Source organism: Microcebus murinus, chromosome 10, assembly GCF_040939455.1.
Source record: "Microcebus murinus isolate Inina chromosome 10, M.murinus_Inina_mat1.0, whole genome shotgun sequence".
NCBI classification, from domain to species: Eukaryota; Metazoa; Chordata; class Mammalia; order Primates; family Cheirogaleidae; genus Microcebus; species Microcebus murinus.
In genome coordinates this window covers 55012885-55027841 of record NC_134113.1, presented here as the reverse complement: position 1 = coordinate 55027841, position 14957 = coordinate 55012885, and the positions used below count along the sequence as shown (strand labels likewise).

The window sequence follows — 14957 nt, the reverse complement described above, 5'->3', positions numbered from 1 at the left end:
TTACTTGATACTTTGGAAGGCAGAGACTTTTCATCTAGCCTGATCTAAATCAAGCATATATTCTGAATTTTCCAGAACAGTTACATTGTAAATATTATAGATCTTTTGTCAAAAAAATGAATATGCTCCAGTTTTAGATTTGGCAAATACAGCCAATGTAGATAAAGCAAAATAAGTTGGCAGTGATATGAGCTATCTCACAGGAATCACAATATCTAGGGCATTTCAGAGCATAAATTAGGATTGAGGTCATGGAAGTCAGAATCCAGATGATAAGGGATGGGTATCAAGGGATAAGGGATAAGCAAAAGGGATAAGAAAGTAGACATGATTTCCTTACACTGATTTAGGGTGGTGGTCAAGAAGATTAGCTCTGCTACCAGACTGTATGGGTTCAAATCAGTTTTGCTACATACTAGATAAGTGACCTAAGGCAAGCCACTTAAGTTTTCTGAGCCTCAGCTTCTTCATATGTAAGACAAAGATAATAATAGTACCTACCTCATAAGGTTGTTATAAATACAAAATGAGCTGATAAACTGACAGTGCTTAGCTCAGTGTCTGGCATTCGGTCAGTATTCAGGAAATGTTGGCTATCGTTACATTTGCATGGTCCTTCACAATTTATAAAGTGCTTCCATATATATTACCCTGTGCAATTCTCACAATCACCCTGAGTGATCACCACTGTTTTAAAATGAGGAGAAAGAAGTAGAGAGAAATTAAGCAACTAACCAAAAGTCTCCTAGCAAGAAAATGAAAGGACTAGGACTGGAGCTTAAGTACGACCAAGATTCTCATTTATCATAGCTGCCATATCTGAAATCATGCATGTTGGAGGTGAGGTAGAGGAGGAAAAAGATTTGTAAATGGCAAAGGAGGAGTCATAGATTAGTCTAGGGCCAGCTCAGAAGAGCTTCCTACAGATTCTGTCCCTTTTTTTTTCATGCTTTCCTTTTTCTTATTTAATTTTTTTATAGCTCAAAGAGATATATGAATTGAATCTTAAGCAACCTATCCCCTTGATCATTGAGAAAAAGCAGATACCTGCCTCTACCAAACCTGTTCAACAGCCATTGCCAGACTTACTAATGATAGAAGATGACACAAAATCTGACATGTTGAAGAAATTTAGGTATGTGTTAGAAAGACTGACACTAAACTTTGTTTGGATGATATATGGGACCTAATTTTGTTTTCCCTGCCCAAGGGCTTCCTCTTTCCCACAATTATGATATGGTGCAGTGGAGAGTTTAAGAGAGTATTAGCTAATGGCAACAAGTTTGTTTACATATATTTCTACTTTAATATTTAATATCTGATTGTGAGTTCCTTTAAAGAAGATGAAGCTGACTCTTCCTTACCAAGAAATATTTTATGAATGTGTAATAAAGAAACTTAGAAGCATTAATCCCTCTTTTTCCTTCTTTTTTTTTTAAAAAGACAGAAGCTGGGCCGGGCGCAGTGGCTCACGCCCGTAATCCTAGCACTCTGGGAGGCCAAGGAGGGCAGATTGCTTGAGGTCAGGAGTTCGAAACCAGCTTGAGCAAGAGTGAGACTATCTCTACTATAAATAGAAAGAAATTAATTGGCCAACTAATATATATAGAAAAAATTAGCTGGGCATGGTGGCGCATGCCTGTAGTCCCAGCTACTTGGGAGGCTGAGGCAGAAGGATAGCTTGAGCCCAGGAGTTTGAGGTTGCTGTGAGCTAGGCTGACGCCACAGCACTCACTCTAGCCTGGGCAACAAAGTAAGACTCTGTCTCAAAAAAAAAAAAAAAGAAGGCAGAAGCTTTGGGAAGGAAGGGTAAAAAATATGTGGGCTGTATACTCCTTGAAGCTAAGGTAGTTTTAAAATGGATTACTGATCAGGCGCGGTGGCTCACGCCTGTAATCCTAGCACTCTGGGAGGCCGAGGCAGGCGGATTGCTCAAAGGTCAGGAGTTCAAAACTAGCCTGAGCAAGAGCGAGACCCCGTCTCTACTATAAATAGAAAGAAATTAATTGGCCAACTAATATATATAGAAAAAATTAGCCAGGCATAGTGGCGCGTGCCTGTAGTCCCAGCTACTTGGGAGGCTGAGGCAGTAGGATTGCTTGAGCCGAGGAGTTTGAGGTTGCTGTGAGCTAGGCTGATGCCATGGCACTCACTCTAGCCTGGGCAACAAAGTGAGACTCTGTCTTAAAATAAAATAAAATAAAATAAAAAATGGGTTACTAGGTGAAGTCATGGAAATGCAGCTTTGGTAACTATTTCAGCAAATTCTGCTTTTTCAGCCATCTGTCCATCAAAATGGGTATAGTTAATGCTCCTCAGTGCCACTGAGGGCATTATAGGAAAAGTTGGTGATGAAGAGAAGAGGGAAGAATAAGACTCATATATTTTGATTGGCCATGGTGCTCAGAAGGATTTAGTGCTTCTAAGTCATTCTCTCTGATTCTGTAGGCAACAAGAAGACCAGATGGAGGCCATGTGGAATATTGATATTTCTGTTTCAAGCTACCCAATAGAAGAGAAGACATCAATGCATTCACTCTGGGCCCAGCTGGGTGGATACCCAGATATTCCTAGGCTGCTTCAGTTAGATATTCAGTCTACCTTCAGAAAATCTCTTGCATCCATTCAATCACAGTAAGTTATGGACTGGGAGCACTCTGGTAATTTGGCCTTTGGTCATATATCTTTTGTTTCCCTAACTTGACTTTCTTCTGCAGCACCAGGGAGTCACCAAAAGTAATGTTTGGTATGAGGTTAGACTCACACCAGTCATAAAATAGTACAGGTAAGTTCAACATTAGTCTGTTTTTAATGTTTCTATCATAGGCCTATAGATGTCACCACTGAATAAATGTGAAAAAAATTTAAAAAAAAACCAGTTATACCACCACCATGAACCTAATATAACACCAGAAAAGTCCACTTTTAATTCCATCCTTAGGGATCAGTTATTGGAAGTATCAGAAAGATCACTGCAGAATGTTTTTGTCTACATTATGGTTCAGTGACATAACCTTAAATAGAGTTGCCATATGTAGACCCAATTTCAGATAAATTAGGTGTTTATGTCCTAGAATACACGGAAGAGACTTAGAGAGACCAGGTAAGGTAATCTAGTGGTTATACATTTCCAAATTCTGTTGAACCAGATTCTTACTTAAACCATTGGAAATTATCCCAGTGGAGGGAAAGAGCTTTGGATTCTACATTACCTCTTCAGGTCAGAGATAATTTAATGTTCTAAACCAAGAATTTAGAAAATTGAACTTTTTTTTTTTTTTTTTTTTTTTTTTTTTTTTTGAGACAGAGTCTCGCTTTGTTGCCCAGGCTAGAGTGAGTGCCGTGGCGTCAGCCTAGCTCACAGCAACCTCAAACTCCTGGGCTCGAGTGATCCTTCTGCCTCAGCCTCCCGGGTAGCTGGGACTACAGGCATGCGCCACCATGCCCGGCTAATTTTTTATATATATATCAGTTGGCCAATTAATTTCTTTCTATTTATAGTAGAGACGGGGTCTCGCTCTTGCTCAGGCTGGTTTCTAACTCCTGACCTTGAGCAATCCGCCCGCCTCGGCCTCCCAAGAGCTAGGATTACAGGCGTGAGCCACAGCGCCCGGCCAGAAAATTGAACTTTTGTTAACTTGAAAGAGGTCACAGGAGCAGTCATTTATTTTGGTGAAATCCAAGTCCTGAAGTAAAAAGTGGTGTTAACTCACAAATTTGTTCAGGTGGCAGACACTATAGAGTAAGACATTTAAAATTCTATAGTACAGCAAAATAATAGCAAAAATATTACTATATAATATATACAATATAAAATCATATACCATGAGCACATGTGTTCATGAAAAAAAGTCATCAAACCAATTTTAACCATTAAGTTGAATAAGGGCTGGGAATGATGGATGGCTCATGCCTGTAAACTCTGCACTTTGGGAGGCTGAGGCAGGAGGATTGCTTGAGGCCAGGAGTTCCAAAGCCAGCCTGGGCAACATAGGGAAATCTTATCTCTACAAAAAATAAAAAATATTAACCAGGTATGGTGGTGTATGCCTGTTGTCCCAACTACTGAGCAGGCTAAGGTGGGAGGATTGCTTGAGCCCTGGAATTTGAGACTGCAGTGAGTTAAGATTGGGCCACAGCTCCAGCCCCAGGCAACAGAGCAAGACCCTGTCATAAAAATTAAAAAAAAATCTGTACTTGATGTACTAGGTGAAAGGAACTCCAGTAAATAGGCCTTTAGTGGTGTGGTGGTAAGGTATGGAGGAGGGGAAGCACTCTATAGTCCTGTGACTAAGTCTCAGTCTTTTGATTAGCTGTGTCCCTGGACTGTGAACTTCACCAGCACTTCCTGTTTGTTTTTTTTTTTTCCTCCTCTTGGATGGGACAGGATGGCTACAGGAAGCAAGATTGAGTATTTCCCTCTCCCAGGGAGATTAGGCTCTGGTAAAAAAAAAAAAAATTCTCTCTCTTTTTTTCTCTTTTTTTGGCCACACTGTAGAAGTAAAGAAAAGAAGAAAGAAAAAAGTTTCTCCTAAGGGAAGGCCTTGTTAAGAACAGAATGCTTGAGTTATCTCATTTGATTGTTCACAGTTAGTTACAGATCGAACTCCTTGTTCTACTACTTTTCCTCCCTCCTCACTACTGCACGTGACTAGTCTTTAAAAAAAAAAAAAAAAAAAAAAGAACAGAATGCTTAGCTGGGCATGGTGGCCTGTTCCTGTAGTCCCAGCTACTCAGGAGGCTGAGGCAAGAGGGTCACTTGAGCCCAGGAGTTTGAGGTTGCAGTGAGCTATGATGACATCACTGCACTCTACCCAGGGTGATTGAGTGAGACTGTCTCAAAAAAAAAAAAAAAAAAAAAAAAAGAAATGAACAGAATGCTCTGGCATACTTCAAAATAGTTTCCTTCTCCATCTCCCTGACAGAGCACAAGAGATCTTTCTCCAATCTTCTCTGTAAGGACCTGGGAGAGCCCCTAGAAGTAAAACTCACAAACGTGTGCTCACCCCCCATGAATGGGTTCTCTTGAAGTTTTTCCTCAAACTTGTCTACACTGAGCCTCCAGCAATTCATCAATTAAAGTTCAGGTTTCCCTACCCCAGCACTGGTGTCCCTTGAGGTTTCTTCTTGTGGGTTTCTGCTCTATTAAGTTGTGATTCTCTGTATCCACCTGTCTGTCTCTCCAATTTGGGGGGCAGTGATTTGCCCTATAACCTCACTTCTCTATTGGATCTAAGAGGAGTTATTGATTTTTCCATTTTTCAGTTTTTTACTTGTTAGGATAGAGTGGCTTCTATGCACTTATTTTTTGGTTGCAAAAACAAGTTTATATTGGGCATGTTTTAAAACCTGCATTATTTTTCACTTAACAGTACATCTTTGAATTTTTTCTATGCTAATAAACAGACTTACAATGTCATTTTATTGATTGCATGATATTCATTGCATAGATATAATTTATTGAACTGTTCTACCTATGAAAATTTGGATATTTTCCAACATTACAAAAAATGCTGCACCAAACACCCTTGTACAACTTTGTATATTCATATAATTATTTCTCTATGAAAATTCCTTTAAAATAATATTTAGTTTTTTCCAATTACAAAAGTAATGTGTGTTCACTGTAGAAAATTTAGAACATAAAGGCAAATCTATCCCCAGAAATAGCAACCATTGTCAATATTTAACTTTAGGTATAAGGATATTATCTAATAAGTAATAAGCTATTGCCAAGCCCTGTTCTTCTGATTTTGGTCCCAGGAGACATTCTGCCTCTTTTATGTGATTTTTGTAGATATGAATTATATATTTATTTTACTAGTTTACCTTTGAGTTCTGGGGGTGCTTTTTATTTTCTCTATGACTCACCTATATTCCCACAAATGTGTTTAAAGCAATTTATAATAACATTACTTTTCTTATCTCATTTCCAGGTTTAAGAATATTCCCAAGTGACTGAAAAATTAAATACAAGCATGTTGAAAGTAAATTTTGTTATATTTCAATAAAATGTCTATTTTGCTTTTTTTCATGTGTACATCTATTGCTTTGTCTATTCTTTGCTTTTATACTCTGCCTGTAGTTCTTCAGGTTGAACATCTTCATTTCCAGACTACTATTATGACCAATCAAGAAAGAATATCTTGGCCAGGTATGGTGGCTCATGCCTGTAACCCTAGCACTCTGGGAGGTCGAGGTGGGAGAATCGCTCAAGGTCAGGAGTTCAAAACCAGCCTGAGCAAGAGTGAGACCCCATCTCTACTAAAGATAGAAAGAAATTAATTGGCCAACTAAAAACATATGGCTAGAAAAAACTAGCCAGGCATGGCGGCGCGTGCCTGTAGTCCCAGCTACTCAGGAGGCTGATGGAGAAGGATTGCTTGAGCCCAGGAGTTTGAGGTTGCTGTGAGCTAGGCTGATGCCATGGCACTATATCCTGGGCAACAGAGTGAGACTCAGTCTCAAAAAAAAAAAAAAATCTTCTGCTCTGGGGCTGGGCATGGTAGCTCACGCCCATAATCCTAGCAAGGAGGGAGAATTGCTTGAGGCTAGGAGTTCAAGACCAATCTGAACAAGAGTGAGACCCCGTCTCTACAAAAAACATAAAAATCAGCCAGACATGGTGGTGCTCACCTATAGTCCCATCTACTTGGTAGGCTGAGGTAGGAGGATGGCTTGACCCCCGGAGTTTGAGGTTGTTGCGAGCTATGATGATGCTACTGCACTCTACCCTAGATCCTGTCTCAAAAAAAAAAAGTGGGGGGGGGGGGAGAAAGAAAAGAAAAGAAAGGAAGGGAGGGACAACAATAATAAAAATATATAGCAGATGGATGTGGAAATTATGACAGTCATATAATAAGAGTTCTACAAGAACAGAAAAAATTTAGAGAGAAGCTAATATGAATCAGAATGATATTGGGCTTCTCAAGAGTGATATTAGAAGCAGGAAAATAATAAGGTAATACTTTCAAAATATTGAAAGAAGAAACTTTGACTCTAAAGTTTATTTAGCTAAGCTATCATTTAAATGTAAGGATACAACTCTGGGAGGCCGAGGAGGGAGGATCGCTCAAGGTCAGGAGTTCAAAACCAGCTTGAGTAAGAGCAAGACCTCGTCTCTACTATAAATTAATTGCCCAACTAAAAATATATAGAAAAAATTAGCCGGGCATGGTAGCGCATGCCTGTAGTCCCACCTACTCGGGAGGCTGAGGCAAGAGGATCACTTGAGACCAGGAGTTTGAGGTTGCTGTGAGCTAAGCTGACGCCATGGCACTCTACCCGGGGTAAAGAGTGAGACTCTGTCTCAAAAAAAAAAAAGTAAGGATACAATAAATATATTCTCAGACCTTCGAGGTCTCAGTGGATTATCATAAAGATCCTGTTTGAAAATACTCTTGGCTGGGCGCGGTGGCTCATGCCTGTAATCCTAGCACTCTGGGAGGCCGAGGCGGGCAGATAGCTTGAGGTCAGGAGTTTGAAACCAGCCTGAGCAAGAGCGAGACCCCGCCTCTACTATAAATAGAAAAAAATAAATTGGCCAACTTAAAAAACATACAAGACACAGATTGCTTGTTTAACCAAGTGTCCTAAAGCATGTACTTGAAGTTATATCATTATTTTTTATTCTGAAAAGCTATGCAGCTTATATTCTAAAAATTATTAAAACATATACCACTGTTAAAAAAAAAATACAGAAAAAATTAGCCGGGCATAGTAGTACATGCCTGTAGTCCCAGCTACTCGGGAGGCTGAGGCAGTAGGATTGCTTGAGCCCAGGAGTTTGAGGTTGCTGTGAGCTAGGCTGATGCCACGGCACTCACTGTAGCCTGAGCAACAAAGTAAGACTCTGCCTCACACAAAAAAAACAAACAGAAAAACTGCAACTCTTCCATAAACTAAGTTTCAAATATTTAATTCTCCAAACATCACCTCCTTATAGCTTACTTTCTCTAGTACCCCAACTTCAACAATTCTTTGATCTCCACAAGAACCTTTACATCATTGATTCTACCACTCTCTTATTGTCCCTCACCCCCTCATGTCCTCACTTCCTTTGTTACCCAGCTTAAATTCCATGGCCAATAATTATAATCAATCCCTTGCATATGCTTCCAACTCACTTGCTCCTCTCTTGCTGTGAAATACTCTTTGACTGACCACAGCCCAGCTTAAATCCAGTTTTTTTGCCTGCTCCATATCTGCACCCAGGAAAATATTCAAATGTTCTTTCTTTTTTAAAAAAACAAGCAGAGACTTCAGTGGCCATTCAAACTTTCTGAAACAGAGTCTCGTTCTGTTGCCGGGCTAGAGTGCCATGACATCAGCCTAGCTCACAGCAACCTCAAACTCCTGGGCTCAGGTGATCCTCCTGCCTCAGCCTCCTGGGTAGCTGAGACTACAGGCACCCACCACCGCGCCTGGATAATATTTTTTTCTAATGTTAGTTGGTTTGGCTAATTTCTTTCTATTTTTAGTAGAGACGGGGTTGCTCTTGCTCACACTGGTTTCGAACTCCTGACCTTGAGCGATCCTCTCGCCTCAGCCTCCCAGAGTGCTAGGATTACAGGAGTGAGCCACCATGCACGGCCTGACTGGTCTTTTAAATAGTCATTAACCTCCAGTGGCTCCGTAATGCTGATTGACAAGCATACTATATTTCCCTAATCCATTCACTCTGACTTTCCTAAATAACACTTTTGTACTTTCTCCTGGAAAGTAGCTATGTTCACCATCATACCACTAATGCAGTATTTTCTCCTGTCTCCCTCCATCTTCTTCTTGGCTGATGACTTAGCGCCTTATTGCTCTGGAGGCAATCATTATTAACTCTACATACTTCTACCACATCTCACTAACCTATCTGCATCTGTACCCATATATTCTTTCTCTCTTGTTACCTGTGGATGAATTGTTGGACTCCTATCTAATGCCAGCCTCTCCACTTGTACACTAGGTCCCATCTCCTCTCTTGAAAGACATTGCTCCAATAATTCTCTGTTCTCTTTTCTATACCATTATATATTTTTTCTTTGAAACATGATGTGTTTTTTCTCAACTTTAAAAAAACAAGTACTCTCTGGGAGGCCGAGGCGGGTGGATTGCTTGAGGTCAGGAGTTCGAAACCAACCTGAGCAAGAGTGAGACCCCGTCTCTACTATAAATAGAAAGAAATTAATTGGCCAACTAATATATATAGAAAACATTAGCTGGGCATGGTGGCGCATGCCTGTAGTCCCAACTACTTGGGAGGCTGAGGCAGTAGGATTGCTTGAGCCCAGGAGTTTGAGGTTGCTGTGAGCTAGGCTGATGCCACGGCACTCTAGCCTAGGCAAAAGAGTGAGACTCTGTCTCAAAAAAATATAAATAAAAAAAATAGCCGGGCGTGGTGGCTCACGCTTGTAATCCTAGCACTTTGGGAGGCCGAGGCGGGCGGATTGCTCAAGGTCAGGAGTTCGAAACCAGCCTGAGCGAGACCCCGTCTCTACCAAAAATAGAAATAAATTAATTGACCAACTAAAAATATATATACAAAAAATTAGCCGGGCATCGTGGTGCATGCCTGTAGTTCCAGCTACTCGGGAGGCTGAGGCAGTAGGATCGCTGAGCCCCGGAGATTGAGGTTGCTGTGAGCCAGGCTGACGCCACGGCACTCACTGTAGCCTGGGCAACAAAGTAAGACTCTGTCTCAAAAAAAAAAAATAAATAAATAAAATAAAAAATTAAAATTAAAATTAAAAAATAAAAAGCAAGTAGCTCTCTTTTGGACTCACTTCCTCTGCCAGCTACTGCCCTATTCCTCTTCTTCCCTTTACAGAAAAACTCCTTTTAAAAAATTGAGATTGCTGTCTCTAATATCTCTTCTCTCCTGAACTCACTCTCATCTGGGTTTCCCCTGGCTCCACCATCAAACCTGCTCCTAGCAAAATACCCATCAACCTTCACATTGTTATATACATTGGCCAATTTTCAGTTCTCCTCTTTCTTGACATATCAACAATATTTGAAACTGCTGGTCATTTTTTAAAAATAATTTTCTTCATATGTCTTCTAGAATATCCTGTTCTCCTGGTTTGTTTCCTACCTTTCTGGCCACTTCTTCTATATCTTTTTGATGATTCCTTCTTTTACCCCTAATCTCAAAATATGGGAATGGACCAGAGTTTACTCCTTGGACTTCTTTTCCTGTGTACATTCCTGTGATGGTCTCACCCAGTGTTTTATGGCTATAGATACCATATGTATGCTGATGACTCCAAATTTGTATCTCAGATTTGACTTGCTTCTGAACTTTGCCTTTGAGTTCTAGTCCTATATATCCAACTATCTACTTGATATCTCTACTTGGCTGAGCTTCTGATAGTCAGCACCAAGCCTATTTCTTATGCTTTGTCCCTGATAATACTTTTTGCCTTGAATTCTAGCTTGAATCTGTCGGAAATGAAATAGCTATCTGGTTTGTGTGTGTGTGTGTGTGTGTGTGTGTGTGGATATGTGTGTGTCCATATTAGGCTGAAATATCTACTTATATCTTTTTGCTTTCTTTTTTTTTTTTTTTTGAGACAGAGTCTCACTTTGTTGCCCAGGCAAGAGAGAGTGCCATGGCGTCAGCCTAGCTCACAGCAACCTCAAACTCCTGGGCTCAAGCAATCTTGCTGCCTCAGCCTCCCGAGCAGCTGGGACTACAGGCATGCACCACCGTGCCCGGCTTATTTTTTCTATATATGTTACTTGGCCAATTAATTTCTTTCTATTTTTAGTAAAGACGGCGTCTCACTCTTGCTCAGGCTGGTTTCAAACTCCTGACCTTGAGCGATCCTCCCGCCTCAGCCTCCCAGAGTGCTAAGATTACAGGCGTGAGCCACCGTGCCCGGCCCTTTTTGCTTTCAACTTGCCCATATTCTTTCATTTTAAGTGTGTCTCTTATAAATAAATATATTGCTAGACCTCAATTTTTTTTAGGTGTTAACTTTAAATATTCTTTTCTGAAATTTCTCCTATCACCTATCTAAACTTTTTGTATGTTTATTTTTATAATATATTCTGTTTGTTTGAATTAGAAGAAAGACCACAATAGTTTCTTTAACTTATTATTATGATACAGAGTTATTATTACTACATATAAGCCATTATACTGTTATTATTATTATTATTACCATATATGTCCTGTTCATCAGGAATTCGAGTTACTCAAAAACTTGACCTAAAGACATTCTCAGAAACATATCTTGTCTGTAACCCAGGGACCACCTGTATTTCAATTAATTTTCTGTTCCATTATATCTGACTTATTTGGGATGTGGGTAGTGAGGGGATTCAATTATGCATATTTTGAGCCTTCTTCATTCCTCTTCTTTCTGTATTATTTTTCTCTACTTAGCTCTTTATTTCTGTTCCATTTTTGTTCACCTTAATCATCCTCATCTTTGTTTTCTGTGATATTTGTACTCTATTGTTCATAACTTTCAATTTTGCCTTCATTCCTGTGATTATTTTTTTGCTTCCAATTTTTCCCCAACCTCTGCCAACTCTTATTTCATCTTCTTTTATGGTTTTGCCATTTAATTTTCTGACTTTTAACATCTTGATTTTTTATATTATTTTAAAGAAAGGGGATTGTTTCAGATTTCTTTTTTGCATGTCTTTTCTTTTTCCTTTCTTTTTTTAAATTTCAGAATATTATGGGTGTACAAACATTTTGGTTACATAAATTGCTTTTGTACCATTTGAGTCAAAGTTTTAACTGTGCCCATTCCCCAGATACTGTGCTTTGTACCTATTAGGTGTGAATTTGCTCATCTTCTCCTCCCCCTCAATTTTTTTTTTTTTTTTTTGAGACAGAGTCTCGCTTTGTTGCTCAGGCTAGAGTGAGTGCCATGGCATCAGCCTAGCTCACAGCAACCTCAAACTCCTGGGCTCAAGCAATCCTGCTGCCTCAGCCTCCCGAGTAGCTGGGACTACAGGCATGTACCACCATGCCCGGCTAATTTTTTCTATATGTATTAGTTGGTCAATTAATTTCTTTCTATTTATCATAGAGACAAGGTCTCGCTCTTGCTCAGGCTGGTTTCGAACTCCTGACCTCAAGCAATCTGCCCACGTCAGCCTCCCAGAGTGCTAGGATTACAGGCAGTGAGGCCTCAATTTTTTTTTTTTTTTTTATTTTCTGGCTAGCCAGGGTCCAAGCCCCAGAGCACCAACGCAGTGGCCACTCTCGCAGGCAAGGACCGAGGCCTCAATTTTTAAATCTAGTCTGAGATCCAACCTTAGTTTCTGCCTTCTCACTGGTGATTTTATGTAATTAATATTTATTGGAATTTCAGTTATATTAGGACTTACTTTTATCATTTTATTTATAAATATAAGTAAGATAGAAAAATCTCTAATGAGCTAAGAAAGAAAGAAGATGCAAATAAAAAAATTACATAACTAAATCAAGGGAACTAGCTACAAATACAGCAGAGATAGAAAACAATATCATGGCCAAATGTAGGTTAATAAATTTAATATTAGATGAAGTAGATGATTTTGGGAAATTATCAAATGCCAAAATTGGGAAAAAGAAGTTAAATATGAACAGACCAGATAACTATAAATAAATTGGGGCTGGGTGTGGTGGCTCATGCCCGTAATCCTAGCACTCTGGAAGGCTGAGGTGGGAGGATCACTCAAGGTCAGGAGTTCTAAACCAGCCTGAGCAAGAGTGAGACCCTGTCTCTTCTAAAAATAGAAATAAATTAATTGGCCAACTAAAAATATATAGAAAAAAAAATTAGTCAGGCATGGTGGCACATGCCTGTAGTCCCAGCTACTTGGGAGGCTGAGGCAGAAGGATTGCTTGAGCTCAGGACTTTGAGGTTGCTGTGAGCGAGGCTGATGCCACGGCACTCTAGCCAGGGCAACATAGTGAGACTCTGTCTCAAAAATAAATAAAATAAAATAAAATAAAATAAATTGGTAATTAAAGGCCTTACCCCCAGAATAAAAGCTTTAGGCTTATAAGGTTTTACAGTGAGTTTTACCAAGCCCTCAAGGAACAGATAATAATTTATTAAATTATTCTGGAAAAGAGAAAAAGCTGCCTAACTATTTCAAAATCAGATAAAGACAGTACAAAAAAAGAGAATCATAAACCCATGTTATTGATGAAAATAGATTTTAAAATATACATATAGGCCGGGCATGGTGGCCTACGCCTATAATCCTAACATTCTGGGAGGCCGAGGCAGACGGATAGCTCAAGGTCAGGAGTTTGAAACCAGCCTGAGCAAGAGCGAGACCCATCTCTACTATAAATATAAAGAAATTTATTGGCCAACTATATTTATAGAAAAAATTAGCCGGGCATGGTGGCGCATGGCTGTAGTCCCAGCTACTAGGGAGGCTGAGGCAGCAGGATTGCTTGAGCCTAGGAGTTTGAGGTTGCTGTGAGCTAGGCTGACACCATGGCACTCACTCTAGCCTTGGCAACAAAGGGAGACGCTGTCTCAAAAAAAAAAAAACACAAATAAATATTTAACTGAACTCAACAATCAAAATTTTCTTCCAGGAATACAAAAATGGTGTAACATGAGAAAACTATCAATGTAATTAACCATATCTATGGATTTTTTAATACCAAATCTTTGCATAAATTTGTGAGGAAACTAACCTTTCATGCATAGCAAGTCAAACTGTAAACTGTCTTAATGGTCTCGGAAGCACCATGGAAATACTTGGTGAAGTTTGTGTGACCTGTGACCCCAAGATCCCATCTCCTGCGTATATGTTCCAGAAAAATTGTCATGCAGGTTACGTAGGAATATATACAAGTGTTCTTCCAGCTCTGCCCATGATAAGAGGGAGATGGAAGTAACCCAGGTGTTTTAACCAGAGGAACAGGTATATAAAGTAGGTGAATACAGATTGTGGAAGAAATGTAACAACTAAAGCAACAAACTAGGTGTACATACAGAGCACATATATTTTAAACACATTTGTTAAATGAAAAAATGGGGAAAAAAGAATATTTAAGCACAATAATGGCCAGTCATGGTGGCTCACACAGGCAATCCCAGTACTTTGGGAGGCCAAGGCAAGAGGATCCCTTGAGGCCAGGAGTTTGAGACCAGCCTGGGTGACATAGTGAGACCCTGTCTCTACAAAAAATAAAATAAAATAAATTAGCTAGGCATGGTGGTACACAACTGTAGTCCTAGCTACATGGGAGGCTAAGGCAAGCGAATTGAGCCCAGCAGTTGGAGGCTGCAGTGAGCTGTGATCAAACCTTACACTCCAGTCTGGGCCACAGAGCAAGACCCTGTCTTAATCAATCAATCAAATAAAGCACAATGTTATTTATGTACATTAAAAACAATACAGGGCCAGGCGAGGTGGCTCATGCCTGTAATCCCAGCACTCTGGGAGGCCAAGGCGGGCAGATTGCTCAAGGTCAGGAGTTCGAAACAAGCCTGAGCAAGAGCAAGACCCCATCTCTACTATAAATAGAAATAAATTGGCTAACTAATATGTATAGAAAAATTAACTGGGTATGGTGGTGCATGCCTGTAGTCCCAGCTACTCGGGAGGCTGAGGCAGTAGAATTGCTTTAGCCCAGAAGTTTGAGGTTGCTGTGAGCTAGGCTAATGACATGGCACTCATTCTAGCTTGGGCAACAAAGCCAGACTCTGTTTAAAAAAAAAAATACACATTCTGGGTTCCTCTGACTCTTCCCACATCTCCTCCTAAAAACTATACAGAGCAAAAAGGAAAGCAAATAAAAATTCCTACAACTGATAACTAAATACAGAAAAAAATCCTATAATCCTCAATTTACATGCAAGTTATGAAAAATACACTAGAGACCAGCCAGAACCCCCACAAGCATATGGAGGTTACTGGAGCTACTTGGAGGAGGGGGGAATATGGACGGTCTCAGCACTGATGGAACCTAATAACATCAACATGGGTCCACT

The 14957-nt window shown here is 39.9% G+C and overlaps 2 protein-coding genes across 6 annotated transcripts in view; one reads left to right on the top strand and one right to left on the bottom strand.

Annotated features, from left to right (window-relative positions):
* The window catches only part of FAM186A (family with sequence similarity 186 member A), a 55435-nt gene extending 52797 nt beyond the window's left edge, over nucleotides 1-2638 (top strand). Inside the window, exons 12-13 of the mRNA XM_076007838.1 lie at nucleotides 981-1135; nucleotides 2449-2638. Of these exons, the coding sequence (XP_075863953.1) occupies nucleotides 981-1135; nucleotides 2449-2638 (345 nt within the window). The remainder of the gene's footprint in view (nucleotides 1-980; nucleotides 1136-2448) is intronic.
* The window catches only part of LARP4 (La ribonucleoprotein 4), a 171837-nt gene that overhangs the window by 125947 nt on the left and 30933 nt on the right, over nucleotides 1-14957 (bottom strand). The gene's annotated exons all lie outside the window — the stretch shown is intronic.